The sequence below is a fragment of the Uloborus diversus genome, chromosome 5 (genome assembly GCF_026930045.1).
Source record: "Uloborus diversus isolate 005 chromosome 5, Udiv.v.3.1, whole genome shotgun sequence".
Classification (NCBI taxonomy): domain Eukaryota; kingdom Metazoa; phylum Arthropoda; class Arachnida; order Araneae; family Uloboridae; genus Uloborus; species Uloborus diversus.
Genome location: NC_072735.1, coordinates 40,854,663 through 40,879,514, shown reverse-complemented (window position 1 = coordinate 40,879,514; position 24,852 = coordinate 40,854,663). Strand labels below are relative to the sequence as shown.

The 24,852-nt window shown below is 31.6% G+C and overlaps 1 protein-coding gene across 1 annotated transcript in view; it reads right to left on the bottom strand.

The window, feature by feature from the left end:
- Nucleotides 1-11,744: 11,744 nt before the first annotated feature.
- Nucleotides 11,745-24,852, bottom strand: part of LOC129222177 (cell adhesion molecule DSCAM-like) — a 102,132-nt gene continuing 89,024 nt past the window's right edge. The window contains exons 19-24 of the mRNA XM_054856642.1: nt 23,441-23,611; nt 22,062-22,288; nt 19,953-20,016; nt 18,960-19,062; nt 16,459-16,571; nt 11,745-11,893 (exon numbers count right to left, since the gene is read on the bottom strand). Coding sequence (XP_054712617.1) covers nt 11,826-11,893; nt 16,459-16,571; nt 18,960-19,062; nt 19,953-20,016; nt 22,062-22,288; nt 23,441-23,611 — 746 coding nt within the window. The 3' untranslated portion in view covers nt 11,745-11,825. The remainder of the gene's footprint in view (nt 11,894-16,458; nt 16,572-18,959; nt 19,063-19,952; nt 20,017-22,061; nt 22,289-23,440; nt 23,612-24,852) is intronic.

Sequence of the window (24,852 nt, the reverse complement as noted above, 5' to 3'; positions counted from 1 at the left end):
ATCTAGACGCATAATCGTGTGTACACGTACATACTCGTATATACACGTATTTACTCGTTTATAAACGCATAAATATGCACATACACGTAGAAATACAAATGTGCCATGTTACACGAGTCTACTCGGGTTAAAGAAGTATCTATAAGACTATTATCATGTGTGCACGTACTTACTCGTATATACACGTGTTTTCTCGTATATGCATGCATCGATATGTAAATACACGTTTAAATAGAAATTTACCTCTGTACGAGTATACTCGGGGTAACACGTATGTATAAGTATATTCTCCTGTGTACATGAACATACTTGTATATACACGTACCTTCTCGTATATGCACGCTTAAATATGTATATAAACGTAGAAATACAAATGTACCTCTTTACACGAGTATACTCGGAGTAACACGTATCTATACGCATTTTCTCATGTGTACACGTATATACACGTATCTTAGCTTGTGTGTACGCATAAATATGTATATACACAATTAAAAGCAAAATTACCTCTGTACACGAGTATACTCGGGGTAACACGTATCTATACGCATAATCGTGTGTACACGTACATACTCGTATATACACATATTTACTCGCTTATAAACGCATAAATATGCACATACACATAGAAATACAAATGTGCCATCTTACACGAGTATACTCGGGTTAAACACGTATCTATAAGCCTATTGTCGTGTGTGCACGTACTTACTCGTATATACACGTATTTTCTCGTATATGCCTGCATAAATATGTATATACACGTTTAAATAGAAATGTACCTCTTTACACGAGTATATTCGGGGTAACACATATCTATAAGCATATTCTCGTGTGTGCACGAACATACTTGTATATACACGTACTTTCTCGTATACGCACGCTGGAATATGACGTAGAAATACAAATGTACCTTTTTACACGAGTATACTCGAGGTAACATGTATCTAGACGCATATTCTCATGTGTACACGTACATACTCTTATATACACCTACATACTCGTATATACACGTATTTACTGGTGTATGCACACATAAATATGTATATTTACTTAAAATTTCAAATATACCTCCGTACACGAACATACGCGGGATAACACGTTTATATACGTATATACCCGCACGTAGTCGTATGTACACGCATTAACTCGTCTATGCTTGCATAACTATATATATACACGTAGAAATACAAATGTACCTCTGTTCATGTGATATTTATATTTTACGAATTTAATCTGAATTAAAAAATTAATCAAATCAATTTGATTACTTTTAATCTGATTACTTTTAGTTTGATTAAATTCAATCTGATTAATTTAATCTGAACTAAATCAATCAGAACTAAATTAGTTTTTTTAGTCAACTAACGAGTTAGTTTAAAATAACGTTAATCTTCGTCTGCAATTGAATTAAATTTTTAAAATATTAGTCTGAACTAAATGGGAGTCAGATTACTTTAGTCAACTAATCAATCAATTACAAATTTAGTTGATTTTTTTAGTTGATGCCCAACACTGGGCTAGATAAAGATTGGTTGGTTGTACTCTATACTGCACGTATACACTATTAAAAAAATGTTGTTACTTTTACTTCAAATTTTGTTACATTTTTTTCAATCCCCTTACTCATAAACTTATCTGAAAGAACTTTGTGATACGAAATTGTAACGTATTTCATCATGTTTGCCAAAATCAGCGGTTATCAAAGATAATTTAGTGTATATAAAGGTGACATATATCATTTGTGTTCAACTAAGAAAGTTAATAAATGTAAAAAATAGCTTTTATAAATTAAATTTTTCTGGAATTTTGTAATAGAATTGACCTGCAAGTAAAACGAGAAATACAACCGTCCAGCAATGTGATATAAGTTTTAAAATCTATGATGTTAATGAGTTTAATGACCGTTTAGTAGTAAAAGTGCAAACTATTTCTGCAGATGCGTTTCAAGATTTCTTTTTATTGTAACAATTGAACATACTTTTGCTCAAGCTCGAGTTATGTAACACTTTTTCCTGATGACGCTTGTAATTAAATTTCCAGACATTTGAAATCGAAATTTATTTTTTTTCGTATTTTGAAAAGCCTTGAAAGCCTTTTTTAAGTATCTGCAATTTAAATTATACTTCATTAATTGAGCAATAGCTTTGGATTTTGGTGCATATAACTCATTGTAAACATGCAATCACGGAAAAACATTCTTCACGTTGTCAGTTACCTAACCCAGGTTAATCTACGAAAGTATGTTATTCTGTGATCCTTCTAATCTCTACTACCATATGATCAGGGCAATTTGCAGGCAAAATAAGCATCAATATTCAAGAAGAAATCAATATTACCGTATGCCTCTACACAGTTTCAAACCAGGAAAATTTGCACATCGTTGTAAGGCAATATAAATCATTTTGAAACTAGTTTAATATATATTTATTTGCCCTTGGTTCACTTTATTTTAGTGATGTTGAAAAACATGCTGTTTTTTTTTCTTATAAAAGCCAATCGATTACTACTTCAACAAACTTTTAAGCATTAAAGTTTTCTAAGAGCCTGGAAACATTGTTTCTAAAACACATATTATGATACTAACTTTCACTTCCACACTAGAAGTTTCAAAACACATTTGCGTCTTTTTTTTAAATACATTCCCCAAATCTCGCTTTAAAAACATCCAGGAAACTGGGAAACATTAGAAAACATTAGCCTTAAGCTTCGAATTCGGTCTTGATTCGACGGTTCGTTTAACACAGACATAGTTACAAGGATTTCGGATGCTGTTGAATATTTCGGTAACAGAACAAAGCTATTTTTTCCCCTTTACTCGAATCCAAAATATTTCCGCTCGAGGAGAAATAGTTCAAGTTCTGGTTTCAAAGTAATAATTAGCTTAACTTTTTTTTTTTTAACAGCTAAAACTCGAGCACATATCTTACAGTTAAATGAAAATTATTTTTATAGAAACTTCGAAAACTAGAAAACAAGAGTAAAGAGCTTTATTTTGAAATGTTCAAAGCAAATTTTCAGTTCCTCTTTACCTACCACTTCGAGGTGCAGTTTTTAGTTATAGTAGAATTAATACTGTGATTATTGTTTATATACTTTTCAATCCACATTTTCAGTATTCGAGTATTTAGAGAAGATCAAATCTCAGATTGAAGCTACTAAGATGATTGCAGCAACTTAACAGAAATGCTATGAAAGTTTCTTTTCTTTTTTTTTAATTTTATTGTTCAGACTTTTAAGAGAGTTGAAAGAATTCTTTTAAGCAATTCAGTCAATTAAGCAATTATTTCAGTCAAAGCTGAACATTTCTGACACTTATTTTATACAAAACATTTTCATATCTGCTAAATGTGTTTCACACAAACAAAACGATAAGTTTTCAAAAATATGTACGCAAATAATGTGACGTTAATTATTTCGTTTTTTCTTTTCCTAGACAGCCATACCATGATAACTTTTGCATTTCAACTGTTGTTGAGCAAAGATATATAGTTTTAGTAGTTGTTTTAAATAACATTTTAACATTATTTTATGGTCAAACGGATACCAGATCAAGCGTAGTGGAATCGTGCTTAAATATCATGATCGGTAAAAAGCAAACTAAGACAATACAACTTGAATTTTGAAAATTATTCCCCGCCTTCTCAAATAGCAAATTTAAATGTGAGAAAAACTGTAGAATGAAATAAATAAAGGCTCAAAAAGACGCTTAAAAATCCAATTTAGCAGCACCTTTAAAAAATCTTAAAACTGAACTTTCTGTACTACAAATGGAGCTTTTTCTTCTTTTTTTTACAGGAAATTGTTTCAATTCTGCTTTGATTGACGTCAAAATCATTTAATCAATAGAATGCTTAAAAATAAATTGTTGTCTCCCCCTGCGGCAATGCATTGTTTCTCGCAGCTTTGCAGTCAATCATTGTTCCGGTACTTTATATATTGTAGTTCTAATTTAAGTCAGAGTAAGAAGACTTTATTTTTACGAGCAAAATTAATCGTGCTAAATTTTGCATACAATCAAATGTTCTTACAAATACTGCGTTTGGAAGTTTATGATGCATAATTTTTTCAAGCAAAATTCAATATGAATATTAAACGTAACTCCCACAGATATATATTGTAAATTTATTTTTTTAAAGAAAAAAATCTCATCATTAAAATTAAAAACATTTTCATCAATTCGAATCTTTTAATTATTAATTATTGTTATTTCCTTATTAGTATTTTAAGTTTGGAGCACTTATAAGATAAAACAACAAAAAAGTAGTAATATCTTCAGGCTTTCAAAATTGCATCATTTGCAGAATAAAAGCCTTTATGAATGTGAGAACCTATAAAAATAATAAGTTCATGACGGTGGCTCATAACTTTGATAAAATAAAAAATGTTTTTGAGTGCTAGTATTTTTTCAAAAGAAAAGCCCTAAGAATCGCAGTTTACATATTTTAGTGGAATGAAGTACATATTTAATAGTAGTGCAGGACATGTTACGCAATCTTAAATGGTGTTTCAACCTCGTTTTCACTGAAAATGTGAAAGTAAAAATGCGTTTTGCTTTTAACGAACATTGGTTGGAAAAACTTAATTTTATCTACTGTTGTAGCACAAAAGATAAACTGGAGGGGAGGGCGGAGGGAGATTTAAGGAATGAGAAAAATTTCTGGCAAATAAAAAAAGAAGGAAGAGAAGAAATGCGTGTCACGTACGTATGAGGAGTTTTTTTTAACATAATACATTTTTTCTATTTCTAAAAGAAAGGAAAAATAAATTTTAAAGGTACTTGACAGCAGATGAAAGAAAAATGAGAAGTGGCACATGTTAAAAAATACAGAACATTATAAAATACTCTTTAAAAAAACTTTTTTTTTTTCGAAATGAAAACGCTGTTATATAATAATGTTACTGGATTAACAAACTTCAGACTTTATCTCAAAAATGAAAGTTTAGAGGGAAAAAAAGAAAGATATTATGGTATCATTTAAACTACTTGTAAAATTTATTTTTAAAAATGTAATATGTCTTAAGTTAGCCTGAAATTAATTGCCTTGGTTAACGCTGCCACTAATTGAAAAACAGAGAGGCATAATGAGAAAACGAAAAAAGTTTAAGAATCACTTGAAAGTAAATGTCAAGTGCATTGTTATAAACTTTTCTTGAGCTATAAAATTTTTCTTTTTTTCTTTATTTTACGTTTTTTACGTTAAAGTACATTGAAGACGACTTAAGCTACTTTTATCATATTATTTTGAGAAATATCTTAGGAAACCGCCATATTAAAACACATTTGTTTTTTTCTTTCTTGAAGTTAAAATCTTATGGCACGTATTTTCATACAAAAAAAAAACACCTCAATATACGTTTTTATTTTAAAGTGATGCATTAAAATTAGCATTTTTTTTAAAAAACTTTTATCAAAATATACGTGAAATATTCGGTAAGCAATTATAAAAAGAACTTATTATGAAATTAAATGTAAAAGACTAATAATAATGATCTAAAAAAAACATCTATTCTAACTTTTAGCTTTAGCTATGTGTCGATCAAGGCTATAAGTGATATATTACTAATAATAATAATAATAATAAACTTAATGTTATAACTTTTTAAAACTATATATAGTACTGCTTTTTAGAAAAAAAAAAAAACATGGCTTTGAGGTACAGTCATTCGAGGTATTTTTGGGTTTTATTTCAGAAACAGTTCACAGGGTCGGGGGGGGGGGTATCCCTGCGTCTTAGTGTTTGGAAAATCTTCTTATTGCAAGTATACTGTTTGAAAAATATACATATTGTAAATATACTGCTTTCATAACTATTAACGGTTAAATATACGGGTTAAATATACTGCTATTTAAATAAGTGCTTAGAAAATCTACTTATAATGTAAATATATTGTAAGGAAAATCGACTTATTGTAAATATATTGTTAGACATGTTCTGATACCTTTTAAATAAACATATGAATTTTCGAAATTTTTGACTTACTCCTTTCATAAACAAGCTCTTCAATTGCGTAATGGGTATTTAAATTGATTTATTTTTTTATGGGGGGTAAATACAAGGATTTCAATTTATTTGTTTTGATTTTACTTCAATTTTGTTCTGATGAATATTTTAATTGCAAAAATATTTCACTGGTAGCATCATGATTTTTGTTTCGTACAAATTGTAAACCCTATTTTATTCAATTTGGTTTCTTTTCAAGGAGGTGGGTATTTAACTGTAACCTGTTATTTATCACATTCGTTTCTTAGACTTTTCTTTTGTCCTGAGTGTAACACCAAGTTATATAATCATTTTCTAATTCTTACGAGAAAAATGATTCCCGATCTCTTCTACTGTTAATGCCTTTTATAATCAAGCTATTTTTTTTTCGGAAATAGAAGCGGGGGGATGTTTATTTTTCTTATTTTAATGCGTGTTTTCAAACAAAATTATGTTGTTGTTGTTATTTATGCCACTCGGTCGGGAACCCGAGCCCGAGTAGCGATGCTACTCAATTTTAAGGCAGAGGGGTTACGGCTTTCGTTAAATCGAGCGCCTATTTCTAGGTGGAAGTCCGATTTGGTTCAGACAACACAATAGACGACAGCACCATCTATGGACAGTTCGATAATTTAGAACCAGACCAGAACCGAATAACTTTCTGGTCTAGCATCCCCAGAGGTATCTTTTCACGTGGAGGACATTGTGACCCCGAGCATATTTAACGTCGCCCAGTCACCATTAATGACGACGGTGGATCTTCGACCAGCGAGGATCGAACCCGAGACCCTCCGGTCACAAGTCCGATGCCTTACCGATCAGGCCACCACGGCCTCACAAAATTTTGTTTTCATCGGAAGCGGGGGCCTTAAGAGACAGTTTTATTCTATTAGGGCTCTGTATCACTTCATAGGAATACCTCGTGAACTTCAAGCAAAATAAGTGTACGCATTTTAATTACAGGATTTCATTTTTTCGTTTTTTCACTGTGACGTTCCACTCTACAGTTCAACAAATCGACTTTTTACTTCATGAGTTTTCATTAACTCAAGAGAGCTGAAAGCAAAACTTTGGTACAATATTTCTTTGGACCCTGAGGATTTTTAAAGTAATTTTCTCTCGGTTTTATTTCCGATTTTTTTTAAATTGATCTTTCTATTCCTCAGTGCCAGACTAACGTAAGTCACATAATCGCTACTCTACTGGAGAGAGGGAGAACGTTTGCGTGGTGCTTACAAAGGGTGGGGCTTGCGCTCTTTCAACACTGCTATATAATTACAAAGGATTTTCTTTTTGTAATTACGTTTATATGGCTCAATGCGGATTCGAATTCTACATAGAATGCCCTTATAAACTGAAAATCGTAGTTTTTTGACTTAGGGGAGGGTGGCCCAAAGCGGGTAGGTCACCTGAATCGGGTCGGCATTCGTATGCCGCCGTATGGTTTACAAACTGCAATGTATGCGTATGTGATGTTTACTCGAACCCCCGAGTTTTAATCAGTCACAGCGAAGCAGCAGTGAAGCGGCAGGGCTTAAGCTGGTTTTAAATACGGAAAATGATACATATCTAGAAATACTGAAGGGATGTAACTTGTCGAAGATCAGTTTATTTTTTCAAATGCCTATAATATTACGTTATTCTGACTCCATCTACCTACAAACAACAATGGTAATTTTGTTTGTTTCTTTTTTAAATTGAAATTTATAATTATTGAAATAAAAAACATGTCTTCCCTCAAAGCGGATAGAAGATTTAATCATATATTTATACATAACTTCTTGACACATATGCTCACTTTTTTCTATTTAAATAGGGCAAGTGTAAAGTTAAAAAGTTATTTTTTATGGTGGGAATTAGTTAGTCTATCAATTTAATCAGTTATTTCTTTATGTTTAATAAACAAATGTGCTGGCTTAGATTTTCAATTTAAATTGTATAAGTATAATGTTTTTTGTTTTTTGTTTTTTTTTTTACAATGGCTGTAGGTAAGTCAATGAATTTAATCGTTTATACTTTCATATTTGATTCACTTGCGTAAACGTTTCTAATTACACAAAATTCTAGAATAAACTCACTTCTCATAAAAAAAATTATTGATATTTGTAAAGTAGACGATTTATCACTTTAGGTTCTTTAACTGAAAAAGACTGCAAAGCAGTCTTTGAGTTTTTACGAGCGTTAGTAAGCTGGGAGTAGACCTACTTTGTATTAAAATTGAATAGCAAAGAATAAAATTAATGAAATAAATAAAATATATCCGCTTAAGAACTTGGTACGGGGAATATGACATGACACATTATCTGTTACATAAAATATTTTGAAAGCAGTCGTAGACCCCACGAGAGTGATTGCCTTTTGATAAAAAAGTAATAATCCCCTCAATTATGAGATTGATTTCCGATCGATGCATACTAGTTGCGTGACTAAGATTTTCTCTTCCCGTCATCAATACAAGCTCAACCTCTTTCTAACCATGATCATTAATGAAAGAATGCAAAAAGAAAAAAAAATTCTGGCGCATGCAAACCTATATGCGAAAAAAAAAAAAAAAAAAAAAAGAAAAAAAACTCAAGTTACTTGTAATGTCATAGGGTCATTCTCACAGAAACGGTCATTTTCATGTCGTTTATTATAATTTACGAATGTCTTATGAAGCAAACATATTTCTAGGAATTTTAATCCTTTTCGGAATATAATTTAACAAGATAATTAAAGTAAAATTTCTATATTTTATTTTAACAATATTGTATGTGTTACATTAAAAAATAAGCAAACATTATTTTGAAGAAAATGAAAAATCATTTCACATTTTGTGTTTTTTATTTCATAATATTAAATAATTTAAGTAAAAAAAAATCTTTTTAAACTAAATTTCCAATTCAGGCAATTATTTTTAAGTTTGTCCCCAGAGGTAGTGTAATTCCCTTATTACAGTCAATTTCCTTCTCAGAATCGCAACAAAATTTGGTTTGACTAAAAGTCTAGTAATGTATAGCTGGAAACCCGGAAAAGTATCGCATCATATTTGTGTCTTTAAGTTGCTCCTGAATATTTCCTCTTGAAATCTATATGAAAGCATAAAACCAGATGCGGTGTAATGCATCTGACATTCTCTGACATCTGTTTTAACAATTAAATAAAATAAATTGATGATTGAAAACTTAAATATTATTAGTTAAATTCCTCGCTTGAGAGTATTTGCGTGCAAATCACGCAAATATCAGACAGGCGTAACTACTCGAGTCAAATTGTAGGGGAAGCTGCTGTACCCACGGACGGTTGTACCTACGGATGTTGGACGGGAAATTCCGGGTATCGTCGAGAGAGATCCTAATTGAGGTTCAACGTGTGTGTCACAGCCCTCTCCAGTAGCCCAGGAAGTTTCAACGCCATCAAACGTACATTTAAGATACTATCACATTTTTTCGGTTTTACTAGGATCTAAGTAAAAAAAAAAAAAAACATGGGCAGTTTCTTTTCTTTTCTTTTTTGTCCGTCGTGGATTGTCATTTTTGTTTTAGGTATCATGATTCCCTATAGTTTGAAGGTTTTGTTTCTGATTTTTAATTTTGTAAAACTGTGGTCTTGTCGATGTGACTGGCTTGCAAAACCAAAATGGCGTACCTTTGTACCCAAGGACACATAACCACGGACCTCAAAATGGTGCTTTGTCATCAATGTCCGAAATTTGCTTTCAGCAAGCTGATAAATTTGAAGTAGGGCTTAAAGATATAGTGTTGAAGTAACTCCCACCTGTTGTAGGATCTACAGACAGTCAATCCTACCTGTTTTCATTTGAAATCGACTTTTCTAGATTTTTGTTGGTTTAATTTAAACTGATTTTTTTTTGTAATGGGTTAATTTTGGTTAAAGGTTTCAGTTTGCATATAAATTGAAGTTATAATGTTGGTACATAGAGAGTCATACTGTCATGAATCTAGTTATTTTTTGTTTAAAAATATATTAATTATTCCTAACATCATAAACTCTCTTAAGAGTAATAACTTTTCCAAAGAGTTCACTGATGTTGAAAATTAAGGAAAATTTAAAAAAAAGGGAAAAAACTTCGATTAATTTTCAAAGTTTAATTTCTGTTGAATATTTTATTTCATGTTATTTTCAATGGATGTTGAAGTATTTCAATATAAAATGGCTTATGAAAATGTATTGAGTATAATTGAGTTCCTGAGATCTATTTATGTAATATTTTTTTATATGTCCATGGGTAAAAAGGTACCTGTCCGCGGGGTGAACGGGGTGCTGTACCCACGTACAAAAAAGATGGTTTTTAAGAACAATTTTTTGAAGTTGAAAGCTTTGAGATTTTCACCTGACAAAAATTGCCAAATTAGATGATAAGTTGTAGATTCTACCAGAAAAATTTTACGATCGATTATCCATTCCCAGAGATCAGCAAAAATTGAAAAGTAAATTTTGTCCGTGGGTACAGCAGCTTCCTCTATTGGATTCGTCATTCCCTCATTAAAAAGATGTAGTGTTAAATAAAAAAAAATACTTTTTTTTCAGGGTCGAGGTTTTTCTAATTAATCACTTACATATATCTATTGCTATAACATGTTTTATCTGATTATACAAACTTTACTTTTTCTAAACTTAAGCTTAAAATGAATGTTTTCATGTGAATGACCCTAAAATAAGTTATTAGCAGTCTTATAATTTGGTTGACCGTGACAAGCGACGTGCAGTAAACTCCAAATTATCCGCAGGGCGAATTATCCGCGAGTCAATCGAAAGTGAGGAACATGTATCTTTTCAGTAAAAAACAAATACAAAAATATTCTTTACTTGTGGAAAAATTGTAAATTTAAACTCAGTTGCTTTTGTTTGATTGATTGATTTATTTTTTATGCTTTCTTCTTCGTTCATATACTTTTTCTTTATTGATGTACAGGTAGTTATCAAAATAATGGAAACACTTGGAAAACAATTTTTTGGGAATCGCTACTCTGCCGTAAATGTTCTGTTTCTAAGGTGCCCCCCTTCTAACTTTAATCGCTCACACTGGATCTGTGGTCACTTTTGCTGCTGTTGCTCGTTTTTTAGACATTACAATCCACTTCAATATCCGTCGGTTTATTTCACTGAGCTTCTCTTTCCGCCCACTATTTTGCTTTGCAGAGCTTGTCTTACCGCGCTGTGTGTATGCTGTCATGATTTTAGATACTGTACTTTTAGATGCGGCAAACAGTTGAAATGTTTCAGTTACACTTGCTTCAGCTATGCGCTCCAAAAATTTGAGAGATCCGACAGTTCACGTGCTTGAAAAAAATCCAAGACTTCCAGAACTTTTGTTAAACCACAAAATTGTACCAGAATATGTACATTGCTATTTATAAAAAAGAAACAGATATCTAATTTTATTCTTTATTACTTACAAAGTGCATTCAAAAATGTCACTTTTATTCTCAGGTGTTTCCATTATTTTATAACTACCTGTACAGTTCTGTTGTGAAAAAATATAAAACATTTTTACTGTACTGTATATATTTTCACTATTTGAAGAAAGTATTATGCATCAATACAGCTAAGTTTTTGAGGAAGGACAATTTTTAAACTTATTTGTCCTTGATTTTAGCCTTTTTGCGGTTTATCCGCGGCACTTGTGTCACCCGATTCCGCGGATAATCGGGAGTATTTGACGATGGAGAAGCAAAAAAAAAAAAAGACATAACATTTTTACGATAATAATTTTAATTACATATATATATTTCATATTTACAAAGCGTATAACAAAATATGATTATTTTTTTTACAAAATTTATACACCATAATTTAAAGTTTCAGAATGTACAATAACTGCATTTTGACTTTAGCCACCTATGACACAAGAACTTCTCGAGTCCATCGGCGTTCTTCTTGACATCTCCTAACTTCGTATGCTTTCCCTGAAAAGATTGAGAAAAAAAGTGCTTCAAATATTTTTACAAGAACTGAATGCTTCCGTTCTTTAATTCCTACTTTTTTATTCATAGTTTGACCAAGTTCAAGGATTTTCTGAAAGTAGAACCAACAGTTGAATATACCATTTGGCAAATGGAAAAAACTACTTCAATCAGCAGTGAGTGATAAATATTTCACAGCCTTTTCCAATGCTGCTAGACTGCTTTGGAAATTCGGATAAAAAAACGCTCAGAATTTTCAAGTCTTAAAACAGGTTTATTTGTTTTTTTATTTATGTATTTCCGTTCCCTTCTTAGCAACGTATTCTTTTTCTCACGGTTTCGAAAAAAAAGGATTCCACTTTACTTTGAGAGGAAGAAATAAAGATCAGCTGTGTGTCGATGCGAAACGAAATGCATGTTAAATCGAATAGTACGCTTCGTTTTCTTATTGAGGGGCCATTGTGTAACAGGTATTTGATATATTTGAATAGTTGTTAAACTTTCAATACAAATAAGTTACCGAACAAAATTAAAAATGCACTTTAACGGACTTACTACATTATTATGTTTTATAGTTGTTGTTTTTTAGATATCCCTCTTTTTATGAACTATTTAAAACTGCACGAAAAATTGCCTAAGTTAAAATACTTAACATGGGAATGAGATTTCATAGACAAGATCTCCTAAATAAAATACATTGTCCTTGAGTTGGAGAATTCCCTTAATATTATTAAAGACGACGCACAAACGAATAAATATAACTTTAAAATATTTCATAAAATAATAAATTTTATTTTATGAGTTATTTTTAAAATTAAAACTATTTTTTTATTTTTTATGCTGCTTTTCTTTCTTTCTTTCTTTTTTTTGTGCGTTTTACAATTACAATAGCACGCTTAAATCTTAAACTCTCATTAATCTTAATATACTGCGAGTATTAAAGAAATATTTCCATCAGGAAATCGCTTAAGTGTTATCTATATAATTTCTAAAAGTAAAAAATCATTCTTGGTACATATTTATATCAAAAAAAAATAATTTCATAAATAAGTACATGAAATAAAAAACAATGAGAAAATAGTTGAATAATCTCCTCTAAAGGTGCATGACGTTTGGAACTATTTTTTCAGTAATCACGATCGCTAATTGTTTTCACTTGACCGTTCTTTGCAGGCGCAGCTCATTCGCTCCTGAGCAATGTCCCCCTGAGTCCACTTCTCCTGGTCGGTGGTGTCCATAACCTACGCACACGCAAGCTCGTGTACACACATACACACACGCGCCTTTACACACATACACGCCAAAGTGCATTCACACAGGTCTACGCGCACACACTTTCACTACACATACCACAACTACAGAAACCACTACACATACACAACTATACACAAGTAACCGCCCAAGTGGAGGGCCAGGCTTGAAGGGACAGGAGCCATTTCTAGAAACAAGTGATTAGGGTAGTAACCAATGAGTAGGTTCCTGTCGCAACTCGTGATTGCGAAAAACATAATTTTAATTCAAAGTTTTAGAATTCAAATTAATATTTTTTTTCTTTAATTTCGTACTGAATTCTAAAAAAAGTTACAGGTTTTATTGACATTTCGACTCTCATTAACATTGATACACTCTCAGTTATTGAATAATATCAGTCTCTAAAGACATATGATTTCACTAGACTTCGCTTTTCAAGGTATTCTCGCTGTTTTAGGGACGGAAAGCGCAGCATCTGAAGAAATCAGTTTTTGAGATATTTGAAGAAATGCGTTTTGGATTCCGACAAATGATAGGGAAATGTAGAAACTTGATACGTCTTTTGTGCCTTATTTGCAGCGAAACCCATTACGCAAGCTTGTAGAAGAAAACAATGCATGAATAAATGCAAAAAAAAAGGAAAAATTAATTTTAATTCTGAAATTTTGAATTCAAATTATGTTTTACGCAATCATGAGTTGCGACAGGACCCTACCCATTGGTTACTACCCTACTCACTTGTTTCTAGACACGGCTCCTGTCTCTCTAAGTCTACCTCTCCTCTTGAACGGAGACGTGTGTATTATTGTGTATGTGTAGGTTTTTTTTGTGTGATTTGATCTATGTGTATGCACGTTGGCGTGTGTATGTGTGTGAGTGGGTATGTGTACGAGCGTGCATGTGTGTAGGACGCCACCGACCAGGAGCGGCTACCGGGGGACGGAGTCCCACCTGCAGGTGACATGTGGGGGCAAAAAAAGGCACGGACACCAAAGACGGTCAAATGAGAACAATAAGCAATCGTGATTGCTCAAAAAAAAATCAAAACAAAATAAAATAAAATTTACATTTACTGCACTTTACCTTCCCATGGCCGTACCAGCCTCGTACAGTCAGTTATCATTGCTGTATTTTTAAAAGGAACAGAAGATATACACCGTTGTGCAAATTAACTGAAATAAAGTATTTTTTTTTATCAATTTAAAAATTATTCCAAGTATTTTCTACCAACCAAAAAAAAAAAAATGTTAAAATATGGAAGGGATGAAAAAATCCTTTTCCTAGCACCAATTTCCACCAATCAGAGGATTTCTGAGAGCTCGTGTTCAGGAACTTCCGAAAGTGAAAGCTGCAGCGATGATCATGTCAGTTGCAATTTTACTGTCGCCAACCGATGAATATGACATCGTGAAAGCATACACAGATTGTTACTCTTTCCAAACATACGCCGAAGATTTATAGAGAGATTTCAAAGATAGTTGACGTTAGCATTGCAACTGTGAGTCGCATAAAACAAAATAGAGATAGAGGATCCATAGCTCAAAAGCGGAAAGGGAAATGTGGTCGAAAACTGAAAATCGAAGTATAAAAGACTCCACAGGCTACTGCAGCATTTAATAAAGATTTTAATAAGAATAGAATAAATATTAGCTCATCTACTGTTCGGAGGCACCTCATTGTAGCCAGTCGGTCAGCCTATCGACCTATGAAGGATCAGATTCTGCCCCAACGAATGAGAAAAAGAAAAAGCTACTTGAGGGCGATAAAATGTAAGAATTGAGCTTTTGAAAATTTAAGGCTAGTACTATTTAGCGCCGAAAGTCAGACGAAAGAACATGAACCAATTTGCCAAACTCCCTCAAATTCGATGTCTTGGGGTTGTTTCAGTAACAATGGGGGTATGATACATTTTGATTTTTTTTTCACTATTCTGAAAAAAAAAGGTTTTACCAGAGTTGAAAAAATGATACCCAGATGGAAAGGGCATTTTTCAGCAATATTTAGACCGTTTCCAAGACCCATCAAGAAATTCATGTCAAAGAACCAAATTGAGACATTGAATTGGCCTGGGAACTTTCTCGATATAAACCCAATGGAGAATCTTTGGGAATGCAATAATCACCTTTTAATACGGACTGTTAAACTCTGAAGAAGCTAATTACTGCTCTAATTCATATCTGGTACAAAGACACAAATATTACAAATGAGAGTAAAAAATTGGTGGATTCCACGCTGAATCGTTGCCAAATGTTACTAAATAGTTCTAGGCATCATATTATGTACTAAAAACATTCGATTTTATATAAATCTAACTAAAATACCATTTCATCTTAGTTTTCTAATTTTTTTGAGTTTATCTCAGTTAATTTGCACAAGGTTATAAATGTGCGCGAGTTAAAAAATAAGAGAATAATATTCATAACTTTAGAAGGGAAATAACGGGTAAATTATACTAAATTGTCGAAAATAGATACCAAAATTTCAACATTATTGAAAGTGCATCTCGTGTGGCCAGGGCGAGGTGCATATTTGTCTATAAAATGGGATAAGATTATAATACGCAGTGAAAAATAAGTTTGGCCAAATACATTTGAAAAATAGACATTTTTGTCGATTTACTATTGCTGTGTGACATTTTTTGGCGTTAATATTTAAAAAATCTTTGCAATAAAATATAAAACTTCAAGTTCATTAAAAATGGAGGTTATACGCCTCTTTATAAACAAAACAGGTGCTATACGTTGTAAACCTTCAAAAGTTCTAAGAGTCATTAAAATAAAAGTTTAATAACTCATTGTTTTGTGTACTCAGTCAGCAGAAAACTTTTCCAAACCTCTAACATTATAATACTTACACAACCACATGACTCCTGGAAGTACTTGGAGGTTTTTTTTAAATACTTTTGTCCCCATATACATACATATGCTGCTTAATAATATTTTTTGATAAGCCATGCTCTATTTTTTGTTGATTTAGCTTCTGTTAAATTACAATACAACACTTGCAATAATAGTTATGTTTTTAAAAAAGACATATTTCTAAACATGTGTGTGAGTGATGCAATTTATTTTCAGTGTATCTTCTATATATTGAAAGACAACTTTTGTGTATAAAGAAAAAAAAAGAATCCAGCGAAATGGTAGCATTTTTCTACTATTGAATAAATGGGGCATCACGCCTCTACGTTTTGTGCAAGTATCCGAAAATGGACTATTTGAGAAAATATTTAAATTAATGAATAAATTGACACGTATTTTATGAAAACCATATTCTCATTTTAATTCTGTCGAAATAAAATTAATTTTATGAATACTTACACAATCTATCACACTCAGTTTCTGATTCAACTCCTTCCTCTCTGAGGATGATTTCATCTTGCGTATTTAAGCACAGCAGCATGTCTTCATTGTCAGATTCGGTGCTTGAATTTCTAATAAGAAATCCAGAGGTAAAGAACGTACAGCCAAAACGTTGATAGTGTAATCAATTAGTCTAATTCAATTACATTTACTCTGTGCTGGGCACAAAAAAATTCTCAAACAAAGCATATTTCGAAACGAGTCGTTCTTCAAATCTGTAAGTTCATTCAAATGTGAAAATTCAAGTTTAAAGCAGATGTAGTTTTCAACTCCGATCGATAAAAGTATATTGCTTAGCTTTTAGCCAATGTAAGGTATAAACTGGTTAATTTATTCTTTTTGTTACCATCAACTCTCCCGAAATCAATACATATAATTTTTTTTTATCCTGACAGGAATGTGAGTGAGAAAACAAAACAAAAAAATGATTGACGCGCTGCCAAAACTTTAGTCGAGAGCTTAGAGCTAGAAGCCGATATAAATGAAATCATTTATCGTCCTTGTGAAAGAGATATCATTCATCACAGTTTTAATTTTGACGCACATATTTTACACTGTTTAATTACGAAAAAAATATTTTTGAATGTTTATATTTTAATGCTTTTGAATTATGATATCAATGTATTTAACAAAGATAAAACTGTGAAAGCTCAAACATCATCATGTACAATTTCTAGTTTTTTTCTCTCTCTCTTTTTTTTTTTTTTTTTTGTTATATAACGCCACAATTTGATCAATACTTCATCAAACTTCATAAGTAAAGCATAATTTAAAAGCTTTTTTCTCACCGCTTTGAATGCAAAATAAACAGACAGTTCCCATTTTGATTGTTTCGTCAAAAAATAAATAAATAAAATAAAACAAATAAAAACGATCTATTCTGTTTTTCTTTTCTTATTATGCCCTGCTTCTATGCGTAGCATCCTGATAAAATTGAGGTCCATCAGTTCGTTTGTTGACAGCGTCGTGCTAATAATGTGAAGGTTGTGAGTTTGCGAATCAGCATGGACCGAAAAATATATCATTCTTATGATTTATTTTCTTCCGCAGAGCCCTAATCTACAGTTATGTTGTTGTTTAAATCAAGAAAAAAGACATTAAATTTAATATAGAAAATAGCAGAAAAACAATTTTCAAATATTTTAACGAAAGCGTGAACTTTCATTTATTTTGTTGCTTTATTGCGTTTTGCTTCAGTGTATAATATCTCGAGATGTAGGTTCCTTAGCTTATGTGGAAAAAGCATCCTGCTAATAAGGCACGAGGTCATTGGATCGTTCTTCCCATAGGCCAATAAATATTGTTATTAAATGAATAATTTTCCTCAGTTGAATTCTAAACTAAATTTCCATAATCCTAATTCATTGCAGGGGCAGGGGAGGGTTCTAAACCACAGTTGTGTTGTTGCATTGAGATCAGAAAAAAATAAAATGTATTTTAACAATTAACATGGTACACCGCAGTATAATATATATATATAATATATATATAATATATATATATATATATATATATATATATATATATATATATATATATATATATATATATATATATATATATATATAAGTTATCAAAGGTGTTATTTGTGAGTTATGCCATAACTTCCTTAATACCTCATTCACTTCCGACTGTGAGAGATCATTTTAAAGATTTTTTTTTACGGCTATCAGCGAAAAGTAAACAAACAAGTATCATTTTTGCTATAATTTAAAATTACCTAAAACAAAAAACTAAAAATTTAGCATCTGAATTTTTTCCGTCGAGAACAAATGCTTTGCAAGTGTCCGCTAGTCTCATATGTTATTTTAAAAAAATTTTTTTTTTTTTGCCTCAACCATAATTTTCGCAAATGTTCTTTTAATTGGATGTACTTTCTGCGGAAAATTTACATACAACCTGCATTGCCATGTTTTCTTGAAAAATCATTTTGTTTTCCTATTTTTATCAAGCATTGCTTTACCTAGAGCCATCCGAGTGAAGTCGTGTCGCTTAGTTGGTTGGAGCGTCATGCTAAGAATGTGAATATCGTGGACTCGACCTACCTCAAATGGGATTTAAGTTTGATCCAAATTTCCAAAACTATATAATCGAAACTCATTTCAGAATTTTGAACCACAGTTGGGCTGCTGCATTAACATCAGAAAGGAAAACTTTTAATTTAGCAAGGTAAATATCTGTATATTTCTGAAGAAAAGGTTTTTATTTCTTCGTGCCGCCTTATATACTTCATAAAACTACAAAAACTAGGCATTATTTCTTTTATTTTTCACCGTCATCGGTAAGAAATAAAAAATATTCCATTGTGGATTTTCTCCGAAAAAATTATCTTAAAGTAATGCTACATAAGGATCAGCTAGAGTGTATGTTATTTCCAAAAGGTGTTTATTAGCGAAAAATAAACCTACAAGTAACATTATAAACAAAAATTAAGATATAAATAAAAAAGTAGTGCCTACCCATCCGCATTTTCCGTCCAAAACTTTTCTCCTGAAACTAAAGGTCTTCCTCTGTCAGGTACAGCATAAATGGCATGTTCTCTTTGTGATCTCAGCTCTAGGCCTGTTTTAAAAATAGTGTAAATTTAATGTAAATTAAAAGCTACCGTACACTATTCACAACTTTAGTTTATAATGTAGGTTCATTTCTTTTTTAATATGAAGTTGTTTTATGTAGGTATTTATTCATATTTCATTAATGGGCCCTTTTTTTTTAATGCAACAGTCTTCCGTAGGTGCTTATCAATGCATCTTAGTTTTTTTAAAAAGATGCATTTTTGAAGAAAAAATACCTACATATTTTTAAAATAATATAAAACTATAAAAAAATTACAAACGTATGCGAAGTTTTAATAAATTTACTTACCAAGTTTATCTTTTTTTTTTGAAAAAAATGTATTGAGCAAGCGAGAACGTGTACTCTCGAATACAAAAATTAATTAATAAAGAAATAAAATAAAATAGTTTTTTAAGGCACAGACTACTTAAAACAGAAACTTATAGAGGCGTTATATAATAGGGTATTACCTTTTATTTTTATTTGAAATATTGCATTTAAAACTCTTTCAATAAAAATCAAAAAGGGATTCTTTTATTTTCTAATTTCCAAAGTCTAATAATTTCCTATCCTCACAATCTCGCTCTGTTTATTGAAGACTACCATACAATCTAACCAAGATTTATGCCTTTCTTATCGCCCTAATTATTCAAAACTGTTTCATTGATCTTTATTCAAACAGTTAATAAGCTCGCAACATGGATCATTTGCTTAGATAAGGGAGATTGAAAGCTGAATTATAAACGAGCTGATAATTTCATCAAAAATAAGTGCATGACGGCCTAATTCTGAAAACTTTCTTCATTTATTTAAAGTAATCTGATTTTTGAGTAAATCAATAAACCTTATTTATTCAGGAAACGCATATACATTTTCTAAGAAGATAAATGACTTACCATTACGCTGGTATGTTGAGAAATATATCATTGATGTCTGATAAATGCATTCCTCCTTTTCACACTGTAACATAGGATTTTTTTTCCAATATTAAAAAATAGAAAGTAAATAAAGTGAAATAAAGTTAAAAATGTTATTTCAGTTTGGGAAGGTATATTTCATGAGTAATTCGATTAAACAGAAATGAAGAAAAATGTTTGAAAAGTTGTACAGTTTGAAAAAAAATGAATTTTATAAATCAATATCATTAAATCAAAATTTGCAGTTTAGTTTTGGAATAAAATTTAAATCTAAATCATGATTTCTGGTGAAAATTTAATAAGTACATATTGTTTGAAAATAGTGATTAAACTGCATTATATTGCTGAAGTAGCGTATCTGCTCCATATATAGGGTATTTAGAACTCCCGAGAATATAGGATGCATCCTGACGACTCGAAATCATATGGCAATGGGAATCGGGAATGATTTCGAAACCCGAGAATTGTTTATGTGCCAGGAGTATTCCAGATTGTTCGGAATCCAATACCCAGAAGATGTGAGAGGTGCATTGAAGCCAGTGGAAAAATCTCGAACACTTCCTTTGACTCATATACGTTTTGATGTTTTACGTGTAAAATTAAAAATATTTTTCACTTACTAATATCTTTCTTTATGATGCTTCTGTGTACAAAACCACTTCAGGAAAGCATTTCTGACCCCACATTACAATATCATTTCGAGTTGTCCGGATGTACCCTACCCCTCTTAGAAGTTCTGGAACTTTTAACTGAAACACCCTAATGATAATATAGAGGTTCCCTAACCTTTCTGATCCGCGGCACCCTCTAAGGGATTAAAATTTCCTTACGACACCCTTGTCTATCTCTGTTCTACGTATATGCAGTAAATTACGATATACGTAGTGCAGCTACGTATATGCAGTAAATTACTATTGCTACGTATATGCTCCTAATTATACGCGGAATTGGGTAGCACGGTAACCGCGGATAATTTGAATAATAGGTAAAAAACGATACTAGCGTAACAGTAGCTTAAAAAAAAATGAATAACGTTCAAAGCTACATTGAAATTATAGCTAAATTCGACAACATTGAATGTAAAACATATCTATATATAAAAGCTAAAAACGAAGAACAAAAAAAAAAAAAAAACATTTAATAACTATAATATTAGTACCATTAAAAAACATGTGAAAAAACCTGCAGAGAATTCGAACCGTCCAATAAATAATGTGTGAAGTACAAAATTTGTTTACTGTGTTTATACCTAAATACCAAAACTTGATAATGAAATTTTTTAAGTAACATTTCACATAGCTTATAGAATAAATTATTTGTAAAGCTTTTCGTGCAAATATAAATAATTGTTGTGACAAAAAAAAACATAAAACAATGGGAAAAAATAAGTTTTTCCAAAAGAAAACTTTAAAATTAAAACTGCAAAAGCTTTAATGGTATGTTAAATCACAAAACAGTGCCAATTTGCTAGCAAAAAAAGATGGTGCTTCATTTTGCTATTGACGTCATTTTTTAGTACTGCACACTACTAATAATTATACAGCATCAGCACTTCTGCCAAATAACTTTTAAAAAGTTTCTAATAAGATATAAATAGGTCTAAAGGCTAGAATCACTGTCTTCTATCCACACGACCAAGGCCACAATCCCCGGCTTGGAAACAATCTGAACATTTCTTCAAAAAGTATTCCAGTTTAGAGATAAATTTGTTTGAATCGCTAGAAGACCTGTCACTTTCATGTGACGGGTCTTCACCATTACCCATGGCAATATTACTTCGCTCCCGATCCAAGGCTATTATTGGTTTAATAATATCTATTTCAGTTACGGGAAAAAATTCGTGCCAAAAAAAAGCAATAATAAGTATCACTTTGATTTCCTTGAAATCTGACAAAACAGCGAAATGTCACGTGACAATCAAATTAATGTGTTTCCTGTCGGTGGCTGAAAAGCTGAAATAGCAAACTAAAATATTTTCTAAATATGCTTTCTGCTTTTCAGGGATCATGTGACAGTGCATAAAAATCAAAAAGTTTTAAGTTAAATGTCCGAGAGTAGGGAAAAAAAGAAATTGAAAAAAAAAATTACCCTTTTTGGAGTGCATGGAGTATTATACGTATATCCACTTCTGGTACTTCCAAACGTTCCACTGTTTTGCTGATTTCGTATATTGGGATGTATTCTTAATTCTCTATTGCAGTTTTGTACAGCACTGGTAGCATAGGGCGATGGAAAATAAGCGGATTCACGTCCACTGTCATAAGTGCCTGACAACTGAATACTTTCTTGCTTTAAGCCATCACCTCCTTCTGTTCCTTCAAAATAAGTTTATCATTAATGTGCGTCGAATTGAATGTAGAGTAGAAGATTACTTTCTTAGGATGAATTGAAATGTGATTCGAACAATGTTCAGTATGAGACCAAAATTTCGGAATTCCAAAATCCGGCATTTTTCCATTCAATATTATTAAAAAAAAAAAAAAAATATCAAAAAAAAACCTTTTTTTTAAATTTTTAAATTTTAAAATTGTGAATATTTGGCGATAAACACAGTACTTTCAGTTTAGCTTTTTTAAAAAAAGTTTGTTCACTGCCACGTGTTATGAGTAAATAAGCGCGAGTTTGCTGTAATCGTCCAGCAATCTTTTAACATCCACTTTCGGTTAACGATTTTTTGTCTTCTCTTATGCAGTACAAAGCCTATTGAACAAAAGTACAATATTACTTTTAGTAAAAATATGATTTATTTATTGTCTCAATCAGCTCGTTGCATAACAATGAAAGGAGCATCCGCGGACCACGCTGTTGCAAGTTATCTCCGACTTTTGTTTTAGCATAATCAAGTGTACTTTCATTCATATTCATCGAAAGAAAATTAGCACGAACATTAGTCAAATAAGAAAAAAAGGGTAAACACCGCCCGACGGGGGGGGGGGGGTCACCATTTTTTGAGTCCGAATCCAAAATCTAGAAAATTCCTCAATCCGGAAAGGTCGCGGTCCCGAGCATTTCGAATTTGGGGTCCCATACTGTGAATGTAATAAATCAGAATGAACTTTTTGGATAGGTACAAATCAATATTTATCTATATTGTAAATACGTATGAACACTGGACATCAGTCAATATGAAATGATACTTAAAATGTCAATTACCAAAAATGATTCATTCCATTGTAAGAAAAATTAATTTACTAGACCACAATATATCATAATATGTAATTTAACAAATTTTGAAAATGACTTGTAATAGTAAATACCTTGACCTTTAGATTCATTCATTTATTCATTTATTTTTCTTTTTCTATTGTTTTTTTGACTGGAATCAGCTATATGCTTAAAAACATATATAACATATCGCTCGATAGGTGGCGCTGAAAACTGAAAATATTTTACCATTACTTTTGTCTTGACTTCACCCCAATCCCACATTCCCCTACTATAAATTGACTTTGTAAATTGCTCATTACCATCTGGCGTTCTTGGGCGGCAGCCTGGAGTTCTTCGTTTAGTTATTATGCAAACAACGCATGTGACTAGAAGCAGTACTATGGCCGAGCTTACAACTGGAACCGTTATCGTCAGATGTCTGTAGAATACATTGGACACATCACTCACTTCCGAAGGATGAGGTGGAAATTCTAAAAGGGAAACATAAGGAAATGGCGAATTTTAGTACCTACTATTGTGCACTGCGCAGGCTGGGAAACATTACTGGAAAAGATAAATATGGATCAATAAATATTCAACGGGTACTAATGAACGGTTATAAATGCTATTTTTAATGTTTTCTATCACAGATAGTTTTATAATGATCGTCAGATGAATCATTTAACATTGCTCAAAAGTATTTCCGCCAACGGTAAAATGAATTTTGATGGATGGAAAGCTCTTGCGGTGTAGGTATTATTGCTCCTAAAGAAATACTACGAAAATAAGTTTAAAATATTTTGAGTGAATTAATTGCTGCAAAAATCTTAATTATATTATAAGTGAACTAATCATAATTTTAAAACTGTGGAGTCCAATGTTCAGTGTAGGACTTCTGAGGGTAAGAACACCCCCCAAAAGCTTTGGTTTTAATATTATCGCAAATCCTAATACAGTGGTTTATGCTCATACGGGGGCTGTTTTGATCAAATTAAAAAAAAAAAAAAACTTTCAGAAGGTAATTCTGGCTGTGCTTGTGTAATTTTTCTTCAATTCAGTTTAAAAGAAAATACTATTGCAGGAATTAAGTGTGGTGAGATATGAAAAGCAGTGAGACATGATGTCAGATACATAAAAAAAGGTATCTTCACTTATTAAATAAAAAATATGTAAAAGCTTACAGTGTTTCACTAAAGTTAATAAGAATAGTAAAATAACCATTTAATATTTACTAGCATGTTTCAATCCCTACTGAAATAAGAAATTCGTAATGTCAGATTAAAACATATTTAGCCCAAATACTGATGCCAAGTTATGTTTGTTTCAACTGTATAATATAATGTTTGCAGTTTCCTTACAAAATACTACTCATATAACGACTACATTTCTTAAACATTTGTCCTCAGGTATCAGTCTGTAAAGATGGATAGTTTACTCAGGTGCAAAATTTTTTTTGTTCTCGCAAAACAACCATATTTCTAAGACAAACTGACTTCCCTGAAGACAATTATTCTACTTCTCAATCAGGCATAGTGTTGAAAATTGGTAAGCAGTGATTCTGTCTTCGATCTGAATGAGTTTAAGAGCGGAAAATGAAAAATAGCGAGGGATTTTAAAGTTTGTTCCGTGTTTTTCCGACGTGCCTGTGCTTTGAATTCAGTAAATTGGCATGACTGAAAAGCAAAGCGTTCTCCTCTTCTACATGTAAACTGGATATTAAGCATTCAATCTT